General features: G+C 45.0%; 1 protein-coding gene across 2 annotated transcripts in view; it reads right to left on the reverse strand.

The window, feature by feature from the left end:
- Positions 1–16423, reverse strand: part of Sag (S-antigen visual arrestin) — a 39335-nt gene extending 22912 nt beyond the window's left edge. The window contains exons 1-6 of one of the 2 annotated variants that reach the window (XM_034521392.2): positions 16119–16423; positions 14597–14701; positions 10575–10635; positions 7865–7909; positions 5950–6143; positions 3121–3180 (exon numbers count right to left, since the gene is read on the reverse strand). In XM_034521392.2, the coding sequence (XP_034377283.1) occupies positions 3121–3180; positions 5950–6143; positions 7865–7909; positions 10575–10635; positions 14597–14662 (426 nt within the window). In that variant the 5' untranslated portion in view covers positions 14663–14701; positions 16119–16423. The remainder of the gene's footprint in view (positions 1–3120; positions 3181–5949; positions 6144–7864; positions 7910–10574; positions 10636–14596; positions 14702–16118) is intronic. The other variant, XM_076914848.1, reaches the window with a different exon arrangement.
- Between the last annotated feature and the right edge of the window lie 7575 nt (positions 16424–23998).

Raw genomic sequence — 23998 nt, forward strand, 5'->3', positions numbered from 1 at the left:
AGGCTGTCCCATGGAGACTAGCGGAGAAGTGCACCACTAATCCAACGTTGACATCAGCATTTTAGTGAGGGTTACTTTTGCTATGATGAAACACCTTTAATTCAGCACTCAGGAGACAGAGGCAGGTGGATCTTTTAGTTGGAGGCCAGCCTGGTCTACAGAATACGTTCCAGGATGGCCAGGGCTATGCAGAGAAACCCTGATTTGAAAAACAAAAACACAAAACAAAAGTTCTGCAGGCCTGTCTGCAGCCTGATCTTAAGGAGGCATTTTCTTAATTGAGGCTCCCAGTTCTCAGATGATTCTCGCCTGTGTCAAGTTGAGCTAAATCAGCCAGCATTGGGGATGAAGAGCCACTATAGAAGGATGGCGGCCTGCCAACACGCCTCCTGAGATGTGCCTCTTGAGTCCTGGCAGGTATATGCCTCCCTCTACTTTGTTCACAAATGTACAACCTGATCATGCATGACCTCCTGCCTTAACGCTGCACACAGCACTGGGGACACAGGTGCTCATGGCACTGGGAACAGTATTCATGGATGTCCTGTCAGGTTGCAAACACTCAGACCTTGGTGGCTCCCCCAAAGCCAACCCTGGCCAGACAGCAATGGCTCACAATGGTTGAATTTTTCCTTCTCAATGAGGTGAAATGGTAAGATGACCTCATTTTCAAAAGGAAAGAAAACTTTTAAGTCTGCATGGATGGAGTAAATGCATCTGTCTGTGATCTCCAGCCCTTAGCGCCCCACGTAGGCCCGGCATATCCTGCTTTTTGCCCAGAGAGATAAAGAAGGAATAACAAGGGTGTCTCTTGTGTCCCGATGCCACATGTCAATGGTGACAGCTGAGTCACAGAACTAGCAGAACTAGAGACTAGAACACAGCACCTCTCACATTGTAGACAAACAGGTTCAATGTAGACAAAATGCCTGCAGGCAGCCTGCTGTCACCCACCCATCCCACCTAGCTGTCCCAGCCTGTGCTGGTCTCTGAACAAGCCACACACTTCCATAGGCCTCTGGGATCTGGGTTCTCTTAAGCTGAAGCATCCACTCTCTTAACAGCTGTGTAAAACTGAATAATAAGGTAATAATTTACCATGTACTTTAAATCTTCTGCCTATATATTATATTCTGTTAACCTATATGCTATATAATGTTAATATATTTTACTGTGTAACCATTTTATAGTGGTGAGTATATTAGCATATATAATAACATTTTTATTAATATAACATGAAATAAACTATATAATATTATAGATTATAACACATAACTTGTGATATATAAAATGACTTGTATTATATTTATGTTATGTGTATAATATATATACATACATATATATATACAAATATACACACACATATACATGTATCTAATAATCTCCTATGTGTTATTCAGCCTCCAGCTGCAACCAAGTTCCCAGTTCAAGAATACTGGAGGTTTCCAACCCAGAAGCACTCCTACTGACATAATACCCTCTCACCTCTAAGAATAGAAGGGATGAGAGGGACTCTAGCCTGCACAGGGCTGTAAAACTCTGGAAAGGTCATCTAAGAACTAGGATTCAGGGCATCCTTGAAAGAGCAGTGATGGATCTGATAAGGTGCAGTTGTGTTTTCTTAGTTCCTGGTCCCCTTATCTTGAGTGACCCCATTTTCCCTGATCTCAGCTGTCCTCAGCTTCCCTGGACCATAGCATTTAAATGTTTAGAAGTAATATTTATAGTGTGGCTTAGAAATCAGATGTGTGTGTGTGTGTGTGTCTGTGTATCTGTGTCTGTGTGTGTATGTCTGTGTGTCTGTGTGTGTGTCTGTGTGTCTGTGTGTGTTTGTGTGTGTCTGTGTATCTCTGTGTGTATGTGTGTGTGTGTGAAACCACTCTCATGACATTGACCTTTGCATTGTGTGACCAGTGTGCAATGTATGCAATGTATTGCAAACAATGTATGGTCCTGTTCCATTTAGTTCAAGTCTCTTCTATGCCATTCCATCCATCCCAGTTTTTTAAATGCCATTTCTACTCTATGAACGACTAGTGGGTGATGATACTGCACTGATGAACACTGTCCTTCCACTTCCTGTCATCAGTCACTGCCCACAGACCCGACATCACAATCTTGGGGCCCAAGCAAGCTGGCACCTATTCCCTCCTCTGGTCTTTACTCTCTCCATCTTGGTCACACCCTCCTTTCCCTCCCTTCCCCTTCATAGCACACGCTTGAGCAACTTCAAATCCCTTCCTGACCCTTTGTAACCCTGAGCCTGCTCTTCAGCCCCTCCACTGGCTCCCATGTCACTGAAACCCAAGTTGTCAAAACCTGGCTGCCCTATGCCTTCTTCCACCCTGACGTCAGCTCCGATCCTCTGCCTCTTCTCCCTTCTTTCAGCATGTAGTAGAAAACGTGTGAGCATGTTCCCTCCGCTGCAAGTACCAGGGCCTCATTCCCTGGAGAGTCTGGCTTTCCTCTTTTCTTAGAATAAGGACTCTGGCTTTAAATGCCATCTGCTGTCCCTCCCTTACACAAGCCTGAGGTTTTCCATAATGCCTGTGGCCATATCTATTACATCCTACAGTTCTGTGTTCTTATTGTTGCCTGTGGCTTTCTGTTAATACATGAGAGCCAGGGGGTTCAATCTCTTGTTCGCAAGGATATTCATGGTTGGAGAGTCTTTATGCTGGGCCCTTTGAGCATATTTGAAATTTTCAGTGACAAAAGACTAACTTAAATGGCTATTGAAAGCTTGGCATAGGGCTGGAGAGATGGCTCAGTGGTTAAGAGCACTGACTGTTCTTCCAGGGGGCCTGAGTTCAATTCCCAGCAACCACATGGTGGCTCATAACCATCTGTAATGGGATCTGATGTTCTCTTCTAGTGTATGTCTGAAGACAGCTACAGTGTACTCACATACATAAAATAAATAAATCTTAAAAAAGAAAGAAAGAAAGAAAGAAAGCTTGACATGGTGGCTAATGACTGTCATCCCAGGACTTGGGAGGTGGAGGCAGGGAGATCAGGATTTCAAGGTCAGTTTCAGTCTCGTAAGAGCCCACCTTACAATCAAAACAATCAAAAGCCTATTGAAGGAGGATAATCTGTGGCTTTTCTTCTTTAACTTACCTTCCCTACGTCCTGTGGAGCTGGCTGCAACATCACTGAACAAGGTAGGTAGTCAGGAAACTAGAAAGACAAACAAACAACCATTTCCTTCAGAGGAGTTATTCTACGTGCAGTATAAAACATCTTACACGACACACAGAAAACACAGAATTCTCCCACTCTTCTGACACCCAGATCAATGCTGATTTATTTCCAAAAACCTCCAGCATGTACAGAGACACACCAATGAGACTGTACCCAGGGCATGTGTTCATCACTTGGGCTTGAGTGTGACCACTGGGACCAAAGACATCTGATTATCTAGTTCACTCACCTTACTAACCTTTACCCTACCCAGACATCCCTCTGAGCATTTTTACACACAATGTACTACAATTTCTCTCTACAGTGCTTAGAGCTTCTACAATGCACTTCATGTAGCCATCCCTCCTTGTTGAACACCTACATGGTGTCTAGGTGTCTAATTGCTTTGCCATTATAAATAATGCCAACAGTAAACATACATCTCCAAACTCTTTAGTCCAGTGTTAGCCAATTAATGCTATAAGAACTATCAGGTCGAAATAAAATGTGTGTGTGTGTGTGTGTGTGTGTGTGTGTGTGTCTGTGTGTTGGGGGTAAGGGGTGGAAACAGGGTCTTTCTCTGCTTAGTTAATGCTAGCCTTGAACTTTCAATTTTCCTGCCTCTCATATATTGCTGAGATTCGTGACTAAAAAAACTACATTTTAAAAAGATGTATTAATTTCTAAATATTATATGTATGAGTGTATACATATGCCTGCATGTATATGTGTACTGCATGTGTGCCTGGTGTTCATGGAGGCCCAAAGACAGTGAGGAATCCTCTGAAACTCGTGTAAGCTGCCATTCAGATGCTGAAACCTGGTTCTTTGTTCTCTGTAAGAGCAGCTAGCAGCTAACCTCTGAGCCATTTCTCCAGCCCTCTGTTGTTGCTCGAAAAAAAATCATTTTGTGCAAGGGGACCAAATTTGTGTATGCTAGACAAAAGCCCTTGCACCAAACCACACTCGGAGCACTTAAGGAACCCATTTCTAGCCAGTCGTTAGCCTGTGGCTTTAATTCCAGCACTTGAGAGGCAGAGGCAAGACAATCTGAGTTTGAAGCTAGCCTAGTCTACAACAGCAAGCTTCAGGACAGCCAGAAAAAGATTCCATTGTAACAAGTTTTTTTTTGTTTGTTTGTTTTTATTGTTGAAATTTTTGGGAGTGGTGGTTGAGATGGGGTTTTTTGGTGTAGCCCTGGCCTCCTGGAACCCATTATGTAGACCAGGCTAGCCTTGAACTCACACAGATCATCCTGCCTTTGCCTTCTGAATGCTGGGATTAAGGCCAGGTACCAACATACCTGGCCTCTAAAGATTTTTTTATATGCACTGCAAAAATAATGTTACTTCAAGTTCCCAACACACACACATACACACCATCACACACACACACTATATATATATATATATATATATATATATATACATATATATATATATACATACATACAAGGTTTTTTGAGACAGGGTTTCTCTGTATAGTCCTGGCTATCCTGGAACAGGCTCTGCAAAACCAAGTGGCCTTGAACTCTGAAATATGTCTGTCTCTACCCTCCCCAAGTGCTCAGATTAAAGGCATGCACCCACCACACCCAGAAAAATAATTTTTAAAAAAACAAAATTTATATAAGAATTGTGGTAAAATAGGATAACATAGAATTTTACCATTTTAGCTCATTTCAATGCATGCTTCATTGTGATTAAGTCTGTTCATACTGCTCCAGAATAGTCATACGCATTTGTCTCCAGAACCTTCCCATCATTCCAAAGAGAAACTGTATCCATGGAACCTGAAATCCCTGTCCTCCTCCCCAGCAGGCCAATAGACCTGGTCTTCTTTCTGTCTAAATTAATGGGGCTCCATCCATCACTTCATGGAAGTGGGACTGTATGATACTGCTTTTCCTTCTGTGTCTTATTTTATGTGGCATCATGTTTTTGGGATTCATCCATGTTCTGACTTAGACAATGTTTCTTGACTTTTTGTTTGTTTGTTTTATACAGACAGAGTTTCTCTGTGTAGCCCTGGTTGTCCTGGAACTCACTCTGCAGACTAGGCTGGTCTTGAACTCTCAGAGATCTGCCCGTCCCTGCTTCCTAAGTGCTGAGATTATAGGCATGTGCTGCCACCACCCATTTACTTCTTGATTTTTTTTTTTAAAGGCTGAACCACATCACTTTGGAGGAGCATGTGCCAATAAAACAGTATTGCAAACAGAAAGGGCCACAGAGGCTTGCTCATATCCAGTTCTTGCCTAGAGCTTGGCTTTTACTGGGTGACACATGGGCCCCTTGGAGATGTGAGCAGACAGAGTAAGGCCCTGGTTCAGTGCCCAGGACTATGTAGGGGAGCAGGCGTGGGGAGCCAAGGGATAAAAGATGGTACTCAATCTACTAAGACCTCCTGTCCCAAAGCAGACTCTTGCTTGCTTAGAACTCCCTGGGGCCAGCTGAGGGTCATGTCTTCCAGTTTCTTTTTATAGTGAATGAGAGAAGACAGAACATACTCATCTAATTAGGTAGTCAGATGAAGAGAAATATCCAAAGGGCAGGTTGAAATGGTGCCTTCTGAGGCAGGGAGGCTATTTCCAAAGACTTAAAAACAGACGATCACAGAACATGCAATCTAGAATTTCTTTCAAGGGTGCAATTTACAGGCCCACAGATGTGGGCCTCTGCCCCCTCCTCTTTGCCCTGCTCCAGTCATAAGGTACCACGGATGAAGGAGGCAAGCAGGGCAGCAGGCAGGGAAAGGAAAGCTCACCGTGAGCAGAAATGGGTACGTGTTGTCTCCCAGTTTCTTGAGCAGGCTCTCCTGGAGTTGGGTGAGGGCACTCATGGCCCCAACAGGAGGATATACCTGGACCCGAGAAAAATACAGGTCCCTGCGGAAGGTCAGGCCCATCACATCAATGTCCTCCTGGCCATAGCGGAAGGCGCAGGTCAGGGTGACATACACTGTGGAAGAATAGGCATCAAGTGAGTCTTGGCCCATTGCACAGACCCATCTACCTCAGCCACTTCCACTGGGCAGAGCCAGCAACAGAGTGACCACACCATGGTGTCTGCCCCAGGGAGCCAGGCTCTGTTGCCTGGAAGGAACCTGGGGGGGGGGTGCTGGTTGGGGGGCTGGAAGAATAATACTATGCAGCTGGTTGCACATTTTGGGAATATCAGCACATTCCTAGGGTTAGAGTTCATTATCCAAAAACAGGACTCTCACAGATTGGGAACCATCTCCTTGGCAACCATATTATTTTGCTAGGATGGTAGAAATCTATGGACAGAGCTGGCAAGATGGCTAATTGAGTAAAGGCATCTGTTTCCAAGCCTGACAAAGAAAATTCAATTTCCAGGATCCACATGGTACCAGGAGGGAACCAACTCTCCACAAGTTGCTCCCCCCACCTCCACATGTGAACCTTAGTACTTGTGTACCCACCCATATACATATGTACATATGCAGCAACACATGGACATACACACGTATTCCATGAATAAAAATGTAATAAATTAAAACAATATGTGGACAAACATACACAGTCCACCTGGCCTTACTGTCTCCTTCCCCCCCACCCCCCGCCGCTCCTGGTCCACCAGCTTGTTCATCTGGAGTTGGATGTCTGAAATGGTGCTAACTTGCATGCTTGGGTTACAGAGGGCAGGATGTCTGGAGAGACAAACAGTGCTGGAAGCAAAACAGACATGTGCCTGAGACATATGAAGGCTAAGGGAATAGCCAAAGGCCTGGGCCAAGCAGAGAGACAAAATCAAACGTGCGAAGTTTCATTTATATAGTCTTTGTGCATTGCTCAGAGGCGCACTAAGCAGCTTCTAAATCACCACTTCCCAAAATTCTGTCTGATTAAAGGGAGCCAGTGCCCAGTGTATGAAAGTTAGCTTCAAGTTTCTTTGAAGACAGGAAGTGCACAGTCCTCCATCGTAAGGCTTGTTGAAAGTGGTACCTCGAGTCCCCTGGCTTTGACTGAGCATTCTGTGTCAGTTCTGAGGCCAGCTGCCCCTAAACATCAGAATTGCTTGACCCACCTGCACTCTTCCTTACAGGTGAGGACTTGAGAAAAGCGCCGCCCACAGCGGGCCTGGATTTCTGCCTGCACCCACTAAGCTGTGGTTTTCCCTGATAGCTGAATCCCTGTGTGGTAAAGGGCTGGACTGGCTGAGTCCAAACCAGAGAGCTGTAGAGCCCCGAGAAAAGATGGGAAACAGAAGAGAGCAATTTTCTGTCTTTCCTGCCTTGCTCCCCTCTCGCCCCAACCCTGTCACCAGCCCACACCTGACATATTCCAATGGGTACATCCAAGATGTAGAACAATGCCTTGTGGTTGCCAGGAGCAACCACTCCAGAGACATATTTAGAATGGATCCGAGTTATCGACATCATCATGAGCAAATCTTGAATCTGTTCTAATTCAGTTTTTGCAACTGTCATTAGAAACAAATGGCTTGCCACACTCGACTGCCAGAGATCTCAAGGGCACTGTGATACTGTGGCACAGAACTTTGCAAGGAAGCACAAAAATAAACTCTGGATTTTATTCCCTCGCCTCTCAACAAGCATGGTTCCTACTACCCACAGATACCCTTCTATGCCAGGAGGATGGGCAAGGTGACTGACTAGGCCTTCTCTGCCCAGAGGATGAGCAAGGGGCTTAGCTTACCTTTCTTCCCTTTCACTAGCTCAGGATCCACCAATACAACACCATCTAAAACAAAAGAGAGAAAACCAAGAGTGAGATTAGGAAAACAAGGCATCTGACTTTAGGACTTCTGGCATCTTCCATTTTTAGTTTGGAGGTGGGAAGGCTGAGACGGGATATTGGGCTTGCTATGTAGCTAAGGACGAGCATAAACAAGTAATCCTCCTGCCTCCAGGCCTGATTCACCAACCACCTTGCTTTTTATGATTTTTAAGAATAATATTTGTTTTGGAGGTTGGATAGATGGTTTGTCAGTTAACAGAACTAGCTGCTCTTGCATGGGACCTGGGTTTGGGTTCCTAGCACCCATGTGGCAACACATATCTGTCTGTAGTTCCAATTTCAGGGGATCCAACAGCTCTTCTGTCCTCTGATGGCTCCTGCATGCATATTATGTACATATATGCGCTCAGGCCCACATACTTACACATAAAATAAAATAATCAGAATAGTCACTTTAAAAATATAGTTCTGAGGATCAAATTCCAGTTGTCAGTCTTGGCAGCAAGCATCCTTACCCACTGAGGACAGTTTTATCCTCAGTGTTTAAAACTCCCAATCTCCCCCAACCCCCATACAGCTTTCAAACAGTTGCTAGTGAAATGCTTTGCAAGCCAGAGAAATCTGTAGAGCTAGAGCAGAAGGCTCCGGCACCCTTCATCCAGTTGCCTCTCATGTGTAAGAGATGAAAACACAGTAAGTACACAATAGGTATGCGCAGCTCTCTCTTGTTTTATCATAGATGGAGATCTGTGTGAGCTTCACAATACAGATGTGGAATTGTTCTGGCATCCTAAAGGTCTCCTTTGGGCTGAATCACACCGCCCATCTCTGTTCCCAACATCCTTGGCCCCTGGCAAGCACTGTCTGTAGACTTTTGTCATTTTGAGAATGCTATACAACTGGAATTATGAAGATTGCTCTTTTTACCCAGCATGTTGCAGGAATCAACAGCTCCTGATTCTTACTCCACCTGTCCTCCCTCTTGAGAGGTAGCTCAGGCTACCCTCGGATTCTCATGCCTCCTGTCTCAGCTCCCAAGTGCTGGGATCACAGGCATGTGCCAACAACTGGCTGCTTGTTCTTTTTTATGATTGAATAGTAGTCCATGGTGTGGCTATGCCACAGTTTGTTTAATGTCCCTCATCCACTGAAAAGAGACTTTAGTCTTTTCAGTTTGGGGCTGCTGTGAACAACCACATCCAAGAAAGCTTTTGTATGCAGTTTTCACTTCTCAATAAATACTCAGAGGTGTTATTATTGGCTCAAATGGAAAGGATGTGCTTAGTTCTTAAGGAAACTGCAGAGCTGCTTTCCCAGTGGCTGCAGCACTGCGCGCTCCCCGCAGTGGTCCATGGGGGCCAGCTCCTTGGCATCATCAGGATCACTGGCATTTCCACAGCCCATTCTTTAACCTTTTTTTTTTTTTTTTTTTGCATTTGAAAATTGGAAATGTACTGAATTGATGTTGGGAAAAACACATAGTAACAGTTCCTTTTTCTACATTAGATACCTGTTGTTTTCTAGAGTCTGGGTGGTTCTGGAGATATAAGAAGTGGCTGATATGGCTACCTGCTTACCTGGTGGCACATACTGTTTGAGTGTACATCTATCCTGATGGGGTAATGTGGAAACAGGAATTTGAAGCAGCTGGCCATATCGCATGCACAGTCAGGAAGCAGAGCGATGGATTGTTTCCTTTAGTACGGAAGCTTGAGCCCAGGGCCTTGCAATGAGTAAATGGTGCTGAACTACAAAGCAGCCTTTTATTGTTTTTTCATTTGAGGGGCTAGCAAGATGGCTTAGTGGATAATCCACTTGCTTGCTGCACAATCCTGGCAACCTGAGTTCAATCCCCAGAACCACACAAAGGTATAAGAGAACTGACTACACAAAATTTTCCTCTGACACCAAAAAAATAAATAAATGTAAAAATAAATTGTTTCTGACCAACCAGTTGGCCACTCACTGACATTTTAATTTGTATTTGATTAGATTATTAGTGAGATTTTATTTATTTGTTTGCTTGTTTGTTTTGAGACAAGGTTTCTTTGTATAGCTCTAGCTGTCCTGGAACTCACACTGTAGACCAGGCTGGCCACAAACTCAAAGATCTGCTTGCCTCTGTCTCCCAAGTGCTGGGATTAAAGGTATGTGCCACTAACTGGCTGAGATTGTTTTTTTTTAAAGATGTGTTTTATTTGATGTACATGGATGTTTGCCTGCATGTATGTATGTACACCACCCACATGTACTGCACACAGTAACCAGAGGGGGCATCAAATATCCTAGAGATGGACTAACAGTGTGGGCTGCTGTGTGGTTGCTGGGAATTGAACTCAGGTCCTCTGTAAAAGCAGCTAGTGCTCCTAATTCTGGGCTGTCTCCATCTCTTTTGTTTTGTTCGTTTTTTGAGACGAGTTCTCTCTTTGTAGCCTTGACTGTTCAGAAACTCACTATGTAGACCAGGCTGGCTTTGAATTCACAGAGACCCATCTGACGCTGCCTTCTGGGTGCTGGGATTAAAGGTGTGGACTTCCATCCCCTATTGGCATTCATTCATTCATTCATTCATTCATTCTTTCTTTTTTTTTTTTTTTTTAATGGAAAACTAGCAGTCTGATGACTGAGAGGAAAGCCAACCTTAAATTTTTCCCCAAACTCAACTTACCTACGGGCTCTACTTGGCTGACATGGTCTATATAGTCCCTCTTCCCCAGATAGATGGTCACCTGCAGGAAGAACAAAGACATTCACTCACAGACCAACAACCCTGAAGTCTTCCCAGTAGTGTTGCTCTCTTCCTCTTATCCAGTGCTGGGAATCAAACCTGGGGCTGCATGTATGCAAGGCAAGCACTCTACCCTGGAGCCTCAGCCCTTTCAGAAGCCTTTAGTCTTCAGAAGAGGAGTCACTTGGCTCCACTGATGCTCTGTGGATGTTCTTCTCTTCCCGCTGTGGGTGAAGATGGCTCATTGCAAGTGCAGTGTCCTGCTTTACATCCCTACATGGGCTCCAAGGGAACTCTTTCCAACCGTATAGATGGTAGGAATTCTTCACACTATGCTCTCCTCCCTCTTCTCAAGCCCAGGTCTGTAAGCAACCAGGTCAGTCTGACAGGCTAACCCGTACATTAGCGGAAGGTCATGCCCACAGACACAGTCTTCTGTTTCTAGCTATGCACTGAAAGGTCTTGTCTCCTTGTCCAGAGTCTTTCTAGGCAAAGGAGCAGGAGTTACAGAGAAGTGATCAGGTAAGCCCTGCCCAAGTAAACCCGAAACCACGCACTGAGGAAGGAGGGCATGGAACCAGTTGGTGGGGACGCCACCCATGTTCTTGGCAGCCAGTCTCCTCAGCTTTTTGGTAGGAGAGCAGGGAGCTGCCCTGTTGCTCACTTCTTTACCAGAGGACTGCAGATGCCTTGAGGTGAGGATCTAGGGCAGTGGGTCTCAACCTTCCCAATGCCACACATCATGATACAGCTCCTCTTGTGGTGATGACCCTCCCTCCCAACCAGAAAATCATTTTTGTTGCTACTTCATAACTGTAATTGTGCGACGGCTATGAAGTGTAACGTAGATATCTGTGTTTTCTGATGGTCTTAGGTGACCCCTGTGAAAGGGTCCTTCAACCCCCACAGGGGTCACAACCCACAGGTTGAGAAACATTCATCTAGAGTGTTCTATACATCTTCCAGCCTTCCAGTATTTACTATAGCCTTTGGTCCATAGAAGGATTCAGTCAGTGCTTGCTAAGGATGCCAATGCTTAAATAATAAATAAATAAATAAATAAATAAATAAATAAATAAATGCACCCTGGCTAGCTGCCTGTTTCTCTTGGCCTCTCAAGTACACATTTTTTTATTTCTCCAAACAATCTAAATGATTCTTGACATTAAATCATGTCTTATACTCAGTCTTCCACAATGAGTCATTTCTCCCCAGGTGGGTCCCTTTGCCCTCTAGGTCAGAGCTCTCCCCTGAGGCTAACCCAGCTGACTTGCCCACTAAACTCCCTGACCCTCTGCCTTTTGTGAAGGATGGACTCAAAAGTAGAAGGAGAGAAGAGGGGGAGCTGTTGTTTGTCCCCTGCTTGCTGGCCTAGCCGGGGGCCGGCACACTCTTCTAAGCGTGTTTCTGGGAGGAGGTCCTGTTAGTTTCTGAGTTCTGATATCTTCTGAATACCCCATCCCATCAGCCCAAGAAAACACCTGTACCCAGTGCTACAGGCCCAATTCAGCCAGACTGAGTGAAACTAAGGTTCCCCAGTGGTGGTAGACCATGAGTCTTACCCAGGGGCATAAGCTCTCGTTAGATCCATCTATCTCTGTTCTTGTAGGAAGCCTAACATGGCTACCTCCCAAGTAGGTCCCCTGCATCCCAGCATGTTCTGGTTGCCCCAGTGTTATTTTAAGATTCAGTCTCTCACTCTGTAGCACAAGCTCTAGAACATACTGTGTAGCCTGGGCTGACTTCAAACCTGGTGCCACAGGAACACTCAGGGTCCGTATCTCTCCCCCTCGAGGCACATATTCCACTTTCCCGGCTTCCAGGGCTATGGAGGCCTCCCCAGCACTGTTGGTCTATGGAGACAAAACCTCTCCAGGTTGCTACCTTGGTCTGAGGTAAGTGCTCAAATCAGGAACGGATCTATTTATGTAGCCTTAGCTGTCCTGGAACTTGTCATGTAGACTAGGCTGGCCTCAAACTCAGAGGGATTCACTTGCCTCTGCCTCCTGACTACAGGGATTAAAGGTGTGTGCTATCAAGCCTAGCTAAGGCCTGTTCTCACATTCTGGCAGAGAAGGAAAGGCTGCAGATCCAGTCTAGACTAGACGGGACTAAGTTCCCTAGGAGTGGAACATCATGAGTCTTAACCAGGAGTAAGCAACTCTGAACTCAACTGGGAGCAAGACCACCCTTCTACTACCCTGGGAAAAGTGGGAAGGACAGGAACAGGTAGAAAAGGGTGGCCATGGGGAACTGACAGATAGACTTCTGGCAACTTGCCCCTAGCTAAGCACATCTTCTTGGATAAGATAGCTAGTCATGCATAAGATCCACCATCAACCATGAGGCTGCATGCTAAGAGGAGGCCAGCCCTAATGGGTGATTCTTTTCCCCCTTCCCTTCCCTCCCATGCCCTGCCTGCATCTGTCTTTTACTTTAACTTTTTTTTTTGTTTTGTTTTCGTTGTTTTTTTTTTTTTTTTTTTTTTTTTTGAGACAGGGTTTCTCTATGTAGTCCTGGCTGTCCTGGAACTCACTCTGTAGACCAGGCTGTCCTCGAACTCAGAAATCCACCTGCCTCTGCCTCCCAAGTGCTGGGATTAAAGGCATGTGCCACCCCCACCTGGCTCAAGGAATTTTTCTTGGTTGGTCTGATCCAGTTCTGAGCATCTAATTCTTTTGGCTTGTGATCGGCATAGTATAGGCAGGTAACTCAGGCCCAACTAGTGAAGATAAGAGGCAAGCCTCCTGGAGAGCTCCTGGGAAAGGTCTCCTGACATTTAAGAGACCATAAGGGACACTCATCTTGTCTGCTTCCTGTCTAAAGATCAACGGCCTCATGTTCCTGCTACCAGGCCCCATTATGCTGGACTGTATCCTCAAACCATGAGCTGAAATGAGCCAGGGTGCTCACCACCAGCCCGAGGATTTCACAGAAAAGAAAACCACAGAAAAATGGCTGCAGAGGCCAGGCACCATGACTGGGACACACAAGGGTTGCCATTGGAAACTCCCAGAACACAAAACATGAATTGATGGATTCTCCTCCACTTGGACCTCTGTACCAGGAAAAAAAACCTAAGTAGGGCCTGGAAGCATGTGTATGTGTATGTGTATGTGTATGTGTGTGTGTGTGTGTGTGTGTGTGTGTGTGTATCAGTCAGTGGTGGGGTGCTTGCCTAGCATATATGAAGCCCCAAGTTTAATTCCCCAGTACCATAGAAGAAGGAAGGGAGGCAAGTAGGGAGGAAAGAAGGAAATAAAGAAGGAAATAAATTCCTTGTTTCAAATAATGTCTGTTTAAAGACCAGGTGTATTTCAAGGCTTCATGGCCATAGACAATGGCTGTCTGTTAGGTGTTAGTGGGAGGGGTTGGGAGTGGAGGGTTGGAGGGATGGAGGGAGAATGGTAAGTGATCAGAAGTCAGCACAAAGTAGTAAGGGGCTGGAGAATGAGAAGATGTAGGGCCCCAAAGCTATAACCTCAAATAACCCAAGGGCTTGATGGAAATGATGACACTTCTGGCCAACAGAGGAGTGGGCAGGAGGAGGGTACACGTGAAAAGCCTGATTCCTCTGTGAGGGATCATAAGGAAGCCAGCTAGAAGAATGAGGCAGATCCGCACTTTCCATTAGGTAAACCTGCTAGATATACCACCAGATACACCAGCCTTAGTGTGCTAGTGTGTATGCTAGTGTGGCCAGTGACGTAACACACATTTCCACAACTTAGCAAGGAAAAATAATGAGGTTGGGGTGGGACAATGGGGCTGAGATGTGGTGGGTTGCAGGGTCCACTGTTGTTCCTCAGTTCTCTCACACTGACTGTCCATCCATCCCATGGACACAGGGCTTCCCTAGGCCTCATGGTAGATGGGTGTTGCTCACAGTTATATTTGACAGATACCTGCTTCCTATTACTCTTACAATCATTTTTAAGAAGTCTCTCTTTTGTGCCACTTACCGACTTGTCCCGAGAGACCTTCTTGAAGATGACATGGGATTTATTGGTCTTCACACAGGCTGCCATGTTGTTTGTCCCTTGGGATGTATGTCAGAGGTTGGGAGGCTAGGAAAGTACAATGATCCAAACATAAAGTTATGGACACTCGGGACGTAAAGCCTACGCCTGTGACTTCCTCCTTTGGACATTTCCTCCCACACCCTCCAGTACCCATCCTTGATCCAATCAGCTCTCCGATTGGTTGTACTTTATAGTATTGTGCATCTAAAAAATACTTAGTTTTTTATGTGTATGTGTGCCACATGTGTACAGACGCCTGTAGAGGCAAGAAGAGAGTGCTGGATTTCTTCCCCCACCCCTCCACCCCCTGAGACAGGGTTTCTCTGTATAGCCCTAGCTGTCCTGGAACTCACTCTGTAGACCAGGCTGGCCTCGCACTCAGAAATCCACCTGCCTCTGCCTCCCAAGTGCTGGGATTAAGAGTGTTGGATTTCTTGAAGCTGGAGTTATAACCTGACCCAGGTGCTGGGAACCAAACTCATGTCTTCTGGAGCAGCAAGCACTTATAACTGCTGGGCCATTTCTCCAGCCCCAGTGCCCCCCTCCACCCAAACGGGGTCTCACTGGCTGACCTGAAACTCACTATGTAGACCAGACTAGCCTCTAACTCATAGAGATCTACCTAAGTCTACCTCCCAAGTGCTGAGATCAAAGGTGTGTGTCACCACGTCTGGCCCATTGTATATTTTGGTGTGTTCTGTTTTTCCTGATATTTTCTTATTTTGTTTCAGGCATTTCAGTAAATGTCACCAGGTAGATTCTAATGAAGTTTTGTGTTTTTTTGATTAAACACTGGTGTCATGTACTTGTAAGACTGCATCTAAAATGCTGTCATGCCAGGTATGGTGACTCCTGCCTATAATCTCGTCACTCAAGGGGAAGAGTTAGGATTGCAGAAAATTTGAGGCAAGCCTGGACTACAACGTGAGTTCCAGGGCAGCTAGGGTTATTCAGTAAGACTCTGTATCAAAGAAAATTAAACAATTATATCATGACTAGATCCTTTCTTCCCTTCTCCTCTTCCTCCTCCTGTCTCATAAAGCCCCGGTTGCCTCAAACCGGTAATCCTCCTGCCTAGTGCTGGGATTACAGGTGTGTACCACCACACCTGGCTTTTCTGTGCCTTATGGTAAGCACACAGAAAATATCTCTGAAATATCACATGACTGCTCCCTAAATACAGTGGTCAGGGGCACATGAGAACCCCAGTGCTACCAAGCAGGCCTTTCTTTCCACTCAGTGTATCTGTTTCCTCTCCTCAGTCTGGCAGATAGTCAAGGCCACTTCATGGTTTGGGATTAAATCCCCTCCAAGTTTCCTTTCCAAGCAAAATCCTGTGGAAGTCAGAGGTAGCAAACTCCAGCACACTGCCTTGCAGAAGCATGTCTGTCTTTGTTGCCCCCCACACCCACCCTGTGTCCATCCTGGTTTCTGAGAATGTTTGGGTTTGATGCTCACTTACCTTGTAATTTGTCACCAACCAGTTGAGATGGCCAGGGAAGTCAGAAAAGGGTACCTGTGCTTTCAGATGGTGAGCAGCCAGCCCATGCTCTGAGGGAACTGGTGAAATCCTATCAGATAACCCCACAGGGCAAGGGTGAGGCCCCTGGCTGCCACGGCGGGGAATTTGTAGGGATCTGTGGAGATGCCCAACAACTCAGTGTCTATAAACCAAATCAGGTTTGAAGAGCAGGGCACTGATTGGATTAGTGAGATGGCAGACTGGTCAGTTCAGCAATTTCAGGCATTAGCTCGGGGTTCCAATCTTCTCAGGGGCTCCCAAAGGCGCACAAGCCATCCTGCTGGCCTTGGCAAGGTGCAATGAGAGGAACGCCTAGTTGAAAGCTTTTTGTTTTTAAATGCTAAACCTCTTTAGGTTCTGGAAATAGATGGCTTATCCCTTTGCTCTTCACCATCATCGGGAAGGGGGACGTTCAGCTGACAGACCTGATTAAGCTCAGCACCATGAGGGTATTATATAAAGAAGGAGGTCAAGGAGAAAGGTCAATTGAGGGCTGGGCTGCACGTGTCCCTCATCTTCACACTACACACCAAAAGTCCTACTGAGCCCTCTGCATCTTCCTTTGTCTTTAGATGTTCAGAATGGGTCCACACGCCGCTCAGCTTCCCAGGGAGTAATAACTCCACCACACGATGGACATCTATCTCTACATTACAGGCTCTTCTCCGTACCCAGGTCCTGTCAGTCTTGCATGGAGACAGACATCTTGGAACATATGTGAGCCTTCTACCTGGGTCCTTCTAAGTTTGACAAAGTGTCATTGCCTCAGGGAAATCCTCCCAGCCACCAGACCCAGGCCAGAGGCACAGTCACCATTCATTCTTGCTATCGGTTCTGTTTCCTTATTAGACTCTGGGCCTGTGAGGCAGAGTATCCACCTCATTGCCTTGCCCTCAATTTGTGAGGAGTAATCCATGCTCCCAAACATACTCAGAATGATTGGGATGTTATAGCTACTAACTGACAGTGGGCATCACTCTAGAACTAAAACAGTAACAACAAAAGGCTTATGATACCTGGGGTGGGGGTGTCAGCATCTGTCCCAAAATCTGGTGGTTTTCCATCCAGTCTGGATAATGCCTTATTCCACAACTACTCTGACCTTATTCCTCAACTACTCTGCCAATCAACCAACTATTCTGTCTGTTGTTTCCTTTGCCTTCAGTAAGCCTGTTGTTTTCTTTTAATTTTTATTGTATATTTTATTTAAATTTCAGATGTCATCCCCTTTCCCCATCTCCCCTCCCTTGAACCCCCATCATATCCCCCTCCTCATTTTTGCTTTTATACCTTTTTAATTACGTGCATATATTAAGGTCAGTTCTAGGTTGAGGGTCTAGAAATACAATAGATGCAAATAGTCAAGGAACAAGCAAGACAGTAAATACAAATAGTCAAAGAACAAGCAAGGAATTAAACACAATCCATGAACACTCCATGATCACTGTTTCTAAGGGCTTATTAGGATGACCAAAGTATCTGAGCCTACTTCCCTATCCTAGTCCAAAGTCATTTTCATGTCTGAAGCCTACTTCCTTGTTTTAGCCTAAAATTTAGATTCCTGTCTGAAATTACTTCTTTGTTCTAGCCTAATGTCAGATTCCTGCCTGAAGCCTACTTCCTTGTCCTTGGCCAATGTCATACTCCTGCCAAGCAGCCCATTTCCTTGTCCTTGGCCCATGTCAGATTTTTGTCAAGCAGCCCCAAAGGCTCTCTGTCTCTCCCCCCTTTTTTATTTCATTAACAAGACTGAGCCTGTCTTAGGTCATTATGAAAAGAATGACCTTCCTTATCTGTCATGGAATATGCATTATCCAAGGCAATGCACTTATGTCTTTTTTGTTTGTTTGTTTGTTTTTTCGAGACAGGGTTTCTCTGTATAACCTTGGCTGTCCTGGAACTCACTCTGTAGACCAGGCTGGCCTTGAACTCAGAAATCCGCCTGCCTCTGCCTCCCAAGTGCTGGGATTAAAGGCGTGTGCCACCACTGCCCGGCTGGCACTTATGTCTTAGGTTGGTAAGGCTCTGTGCAGAATCTTACCCGTCCTTGGTTTGCCAGCCTGTTAATTTAATAACTTTGTCTGTGGGTCCATTTTCAGGTTTAAGCCATGTACTTTGGCTGCCAACATGTTGACAAGCTTTAACAACATCATTTAACAACAACATTTAATGATGGGCAGGAATAAAAGTATTCCCAGGACAAATATGGCTAGCATGATCAAGCTATATATACCATTCTTGAAGCTTCACCAAAATAGAAATACTGACTTCAGGACATGGGTAATTTTACCAGCAGCATCTATGGCATCAACGCTCAGCAGAGCAGCATTCTTGAAATTCATAAGCTCACTATGTATTGTTAAAACATCCAGAGAGGTGTTAGAATTATGACAAATACACTGCAAGTGTCTTTAAGCTTTTTCCTAATTATAATGACTACCACTGTAAATTTTAAAATTAACATGAATCCAATGGTATTTGGCATGACACTCAAGATGGCTCCTTATCCTTAAATTCTGAACCTCCTTCCAATAATTTGAATAGGCTAAAGAGCATCAATCTGTTCTTCCAAATGCCTATCTAAATCCTCTTATGTATTCAACACATTAGTAACACATTTTTTTTGCTACATGATTAACAAAAGTAGCTGTCTTAACTTCTTGTGTCAAAGCAATTGCAGAAGCAGTGGTGCTAGCAATTAATGTAATTAAAGCTGTTATACCAGCAATAATCAAGTCCACTACCCTCTTGCTTCTGCTTAAAGCCTGACTCGTTTCTTCCAGTACTTGCAAGCTATTTTTAGTATATCAAGGTTCTGTGATACTCAGGGCAATAAAACAAAAGCTGGTTGATAGACCTCCATAACTGACATGCTGGATTTCAAATCATAAACACAATTAGAAGGTGTGTACAATCAATGCAACTTACATTAAATACTGTATAAGAAACAAAATTTTTTTTTTTTTTTTTTTTTTGGTTTTTCGAGACAGGGTTTCTCTGTATAGCCCGGGCTGTCCTGGAACTCACTCTATAGACCAGGCTGGCCTTGAACTCAGAAATCCGCCTGCCTCTGCCTCCCAAGTGCTGGGATTAAAGGCGTGCGCCACCACCGCCCGGCCAACAAAAGTAATTTTAACTTGACAATTAAAAGAGCCTTAACACATATGCTAACACTTGTTTGAAATCAAGATCCTGCCCCAACTTTATCTCTTGATAACATATAGAAAACTGTAGCTAACTTCCATATATATCTCTGAAAATGTCCAGAACCATACTTCCAAGTGAAGACTGTTATTTCCAATATTGGATTGATTTCTAGACCAGTCCATGATTGAGTTTAAATAATTGGTCACGTTTAATAACAATGCAAGAGTCATTATAACTTCTCTTTTTGATTCTCTGTTCCACAAGGTCTAAGAACTTGAGGCAAGGCAGCTTGTCCCATCAGGGGTATAGGTAAACAATGGTGGGTCAGGAACATATGTCCAATACAGCTTTCCAGTCACCAATGTCAGGGCACTCAGCAAGCTCACAGGTCAGCATCATTCTTTGTCCTGGCATCAGCATGTCTCACCCGTCGCTCTGCCAGCCACCATGCTTCTTCAGCATCCTATACTCCTAGGCGTGTTAAGGCTCCTGGGAGTCCAGGCTCCTCTGGGTTTGGGGGGATTGGGTGCAGAGCTGAAGCCTTAGGGCTGCTCCAGGCACAGGCACAGGCGCAGACCGGAAGAAACTTGTTTTCTTTCCCACTTTTTACTGCTGCTGCTTCTCCTCCTCCTCCTCTGTCTCCTTCTTCTTCTTCTTCTTCCTCCTCCTCTTTCTCCTCTTCTTCCTCCTCCTCCTCTTCTTCCTTTTCCTCCTCTTCCTCCTCCTCCTCAGTCCCCAACACACAGAACCAAGAGTACTTGGAACTCCACACACTTAGTAAGTCAAGTCCCTGGACTGCAGCAGTAACAGCTGATGGTTTAGTGAAGCATTTACCATGGCCATGGATTTCAGGATAGTGTTCTCGCATGTCTGTCACTGTACTTCATTCTATTTCAATCCCTGTCCCCCACAAGGCCTCCTTTGTACTCCCTTTTAGTTTTACCTAAAATTTCCAAAGGTTTTAATTTCCAAGGGAAAAGTTTTTATTTATATTCATTACTTTGAGATAGAGTCATGCTTATATGCCTTTGGTTACCTTATAACTCAAAATCCTTCCATCTTAGTCTCTTGAGTCAAAAACATTTTTTCTTTTATCTTTTCTTTTCCTTTTTTTTTTCTTTTTCCTTTGGTCAGGTCTCACTATGTCACTCCAGCTAGCCTGGAACTCCCTATGTAGACCAGGCTGGCCTTGAACTCACAGAGTCCATTTGCTTCTGCCCCTTGGGTGCTGGAATTAAAGATGTACACGACCACACATGGCAAAACATTTGCTTTTAAAAGATTTGCTTTTAATTTTTTTATGGGTATGAGTATTTTGTCTGCATGTATCTGCATCATGTACTTGCCTAGGCCTGAAGACGGTGCCCAATTCTCTGGAACTGGAATTACAGATGGTCGGGAGCCTCCATGTGGGTGCTAAGAACTAATCCAGATTCTTTCCAAGAATAGTGAGTGATCCTAGTCACTAAGTCATCTCTCCAGCTACAACACCATCTTTTTTAAAAAATTATGTGTATGCCATAGAACATGTCTGTGTACTACATATATGTAACACAGAACCTCCTAGAACCAGGTCACAGTTGTGAACCTCCATGTGGATGCTGAAATCAAATCCAGATCCTCTACAAGAGCAGCCAGAGTTCCTGATCACTGAGCCATCTCTCCAGTTCCAACTTTTTTTTTTAAAAAACAGAGCAATGACAGCTCAGTATAAAAGGAATGATAAAGGAAAAAATTGTCCAATGAACTGCAGTTATATTAATCCTAGCTTTTTAGGTTTATTTAGTGTGTTCCCCCTACCCCTGCACCTGGAACTCATGGCAATTCTCCTGCCTCAGCTTCCACTGAGCTCCATCCCCATACTGAAATTATAGGTGTGTGCCACCAAACCTGGCTAGTTTCTATAGCTAGGACACTTGTGGGCCCTTGAGAGATTGCTTTTCTCCTAGAGACATTAAAAATCCTGGCTTCCTAGTGTTCCTGACCCTAAGCCCACATTCCCAATTGCCCTCCTCCTTTGGGGTCTCTCACCTAATTCAGGCTGGCCTTGAACTCATAATCCTCCTGCCTCCCCTTCTGGAGAGCTAGTAGTAGAGGATTACACCTTCATGCTTCCCTCAGACTCCAACCCTTTTCATCAAGGCTGTCATACTTCAGGCCCTGGCCTGCCATAATCACAGCTAGAGATCCCCTCATACTCTCTAGATGTACATGGCCTGTCTTGCCTGTCATTTCCATGGAAACAGCAAAAAGACTATTGCCATGGTTTCCCCTTACTCCCTGTCAACCCCAGTGTGGTTCTATGTGGCATGGCAAGCCCCCTCTTTTGAGGAACTATGAGTGACAAATCTCATTCTGGTAGTGTTACCTCCTGACCTTTTAGCTTCATCATACCTGAATAATAGTAAAACTTATATCCTCAAACTCTAGGACTATTTATTTGGTCCTTAAGGCCACCAAGGAATCAGGTGATGTAGGGACAACGTCCCTCTAGTACAAAGTGACACATATGGATGACTGTCCCAACTGCATGTGAGGTATTGCCTAGGATTAGCTTAAATCCAGGAAGTCTTTAGATCCTGTTCCTGGCCAAGAAAGGAGATGTGTTAAGGATTCAATATCCTCGTGTAATGTGTGACCCCAAAATAGATACTCAGTTGGCTAAGTGGGGTACTGGATAAGCACAAAACATTTTGGATAGACTGGGAAAATGTAAAAATGGTTGAGGTGAGATTTACCGGACAGAGGCTGGCAGACCTCAGTGGTTAGAGGAGTTTGCTGTGCAGACCGGACGATGACCTGAGTTCAATCCCTGCATCCCATGCCGGAGAGGGAGAATCTACTCCTGAAAGCTGTGCTCTCATCGCTACATGAGTGCTTTGGCATGTGCGGGACCTGTACCAAAATAAGGGGCTGGAGAGATGGCTCAGCAGTTAAGAGCACTGACTGCTCTTGCAGAGGCCCCGGGTTTAATTCCCAGCTTCCACATGGTGGTTCACAGCCCCCTGTAACTCATTTCAGGGGACCTGATACTTTCTTTTGATTCTCACTAGCACCATGCACACACATGGTACACATATATACACACATGCACACGAAACACCCACACATATTCCCGCCAGGCTGCTGACAACTATATAACTCCAGTTCCTAGAGGGAGAGGTCTCCCCCATCTCTTCCAACCTCTGCAGGTACCAGTCACACACATACATACTTTCGGGTAAAACAGTCATACACATAAAATTAAAAAAAAAAAAAAACCCTAAAATATTTTTCAAATACAAAATGATTACAGGCATGATGGTGCATGCCTGTAATCAGAGGATTTCCATAAGTTCAAAGCCAGTACACACCAGATAACAACTAGAAGCTAAAAATATAAAAAGCAAAAAAGATTTACAAACTCAAAAGAGGGGAAAAAAAAAAGCCAGAGCGCTCTAATACTCCCATTGAAAGGGCTCCTGTGGCAACCGGTCTTGGCCCTGCCTGCAAGTTATATGCTCCTGGAATCTTACATCTTCTCATTGATTCAGGGGTGCCAGGCCACAAGAAGGGTTCAGACAAGCACATCTTAGTCACTGAACTGCCATAACTGTGTGCACGCATGTGTGGGAGCTGAGGAGCCAATCACTTCCATGTAGAAGCATCATTTTTTTAGCCTCTAGTCCATGCTAATTTATTTCTCTCCTTGGAGAAATGGGGCACAACAAGGCATATTTGTTCCTAAAAGTCAAATGTCTTCCAGATACCAGACATGATTGTGGGGTTTCCCACCTTTACAGCACAGCCTTTAGAACCAATGTGACTTGCTCACCCTCAGTATAAAGTCTAGTGAGATCAAACTCTCACTCCTATCAACCCTTCCACAGACCTCCCAGCCCCGGGCAAGGGCAGATCTGCCTGTCTGGAGCTGCGCATTACAGAACTGCAGAGCCCAGGGAAATGTTGGAAGACACACAATAAACATGCACCCAGTTGGCAAGACTAGCTGGCAATGCTTGCTGTGTGTGTGCAACACTTAACCCTTAAACATTTCAGAAGACAGCTTCTGAGCACAAGGACAGAAACGTCCACTCTACAAAACAAGCGCAGAGTAGCCGTGCTCTGGGAAAAGTCCTTGCTTTGCAAAGGAGGTGACTCCAAAGTTGGGCACGATGCCTCGTGTTATTAATCCCAGCATTCTGGAAGTTGAAGGAGGACCTTAAGTTCAAGGACAGTGTGGCAATGTGCATTGGAGAAAAAGAAAAGAAAGGGGGGTGCTGGAGAGATGGCTCAAAGTTGGACACCTGCTGCTCTGTCAGAGAACCTGAATTCAGTTCCCAGTACCCACAACACTGGTTAGCTCACAACCACCTGGAACTATAGACACACAGACACAGACACACAGTCTTTTTTTTTTTTTGGTTTTTCGAGACAAGGTTTCTCTGTGTAGCCCTGGCTGTCCTGGAACTCACTCTGTAGACCAGGCTGGCCTCAAACTCAGAAATCCGCCTGCCTCTGCCTCCCAAGTGCTGGGATTAAAGGCGTGCGCCACCACCGCCCGGCTCATCTTTTAGATTTCTTCTTGAAGTTGAATGGCCTGAATCCCTATTTCAGGAAGTCCTGATCACATAGGAGTCACCCACAGGGAGCAGCAGCTCCAATTCCTGTGTTCCAACCCTAAACACTAAGGT

The sequence above is a fragment of the Arvicanthis niloticus genome, chromosome 17, assembly GCF_011762505.2.
Source record: "Arvicanthis niloticus isolate mArvNil1 chromosome 17, mArvNil1.pat.X, whole genome shotgun sequence".
Taxonomy (NCBI): Eukaryota; Metazoa; Chordata; class Mammalia; order Rodentia; family Muridae; genus Arvicanthis; species Arvicanthis niloticus.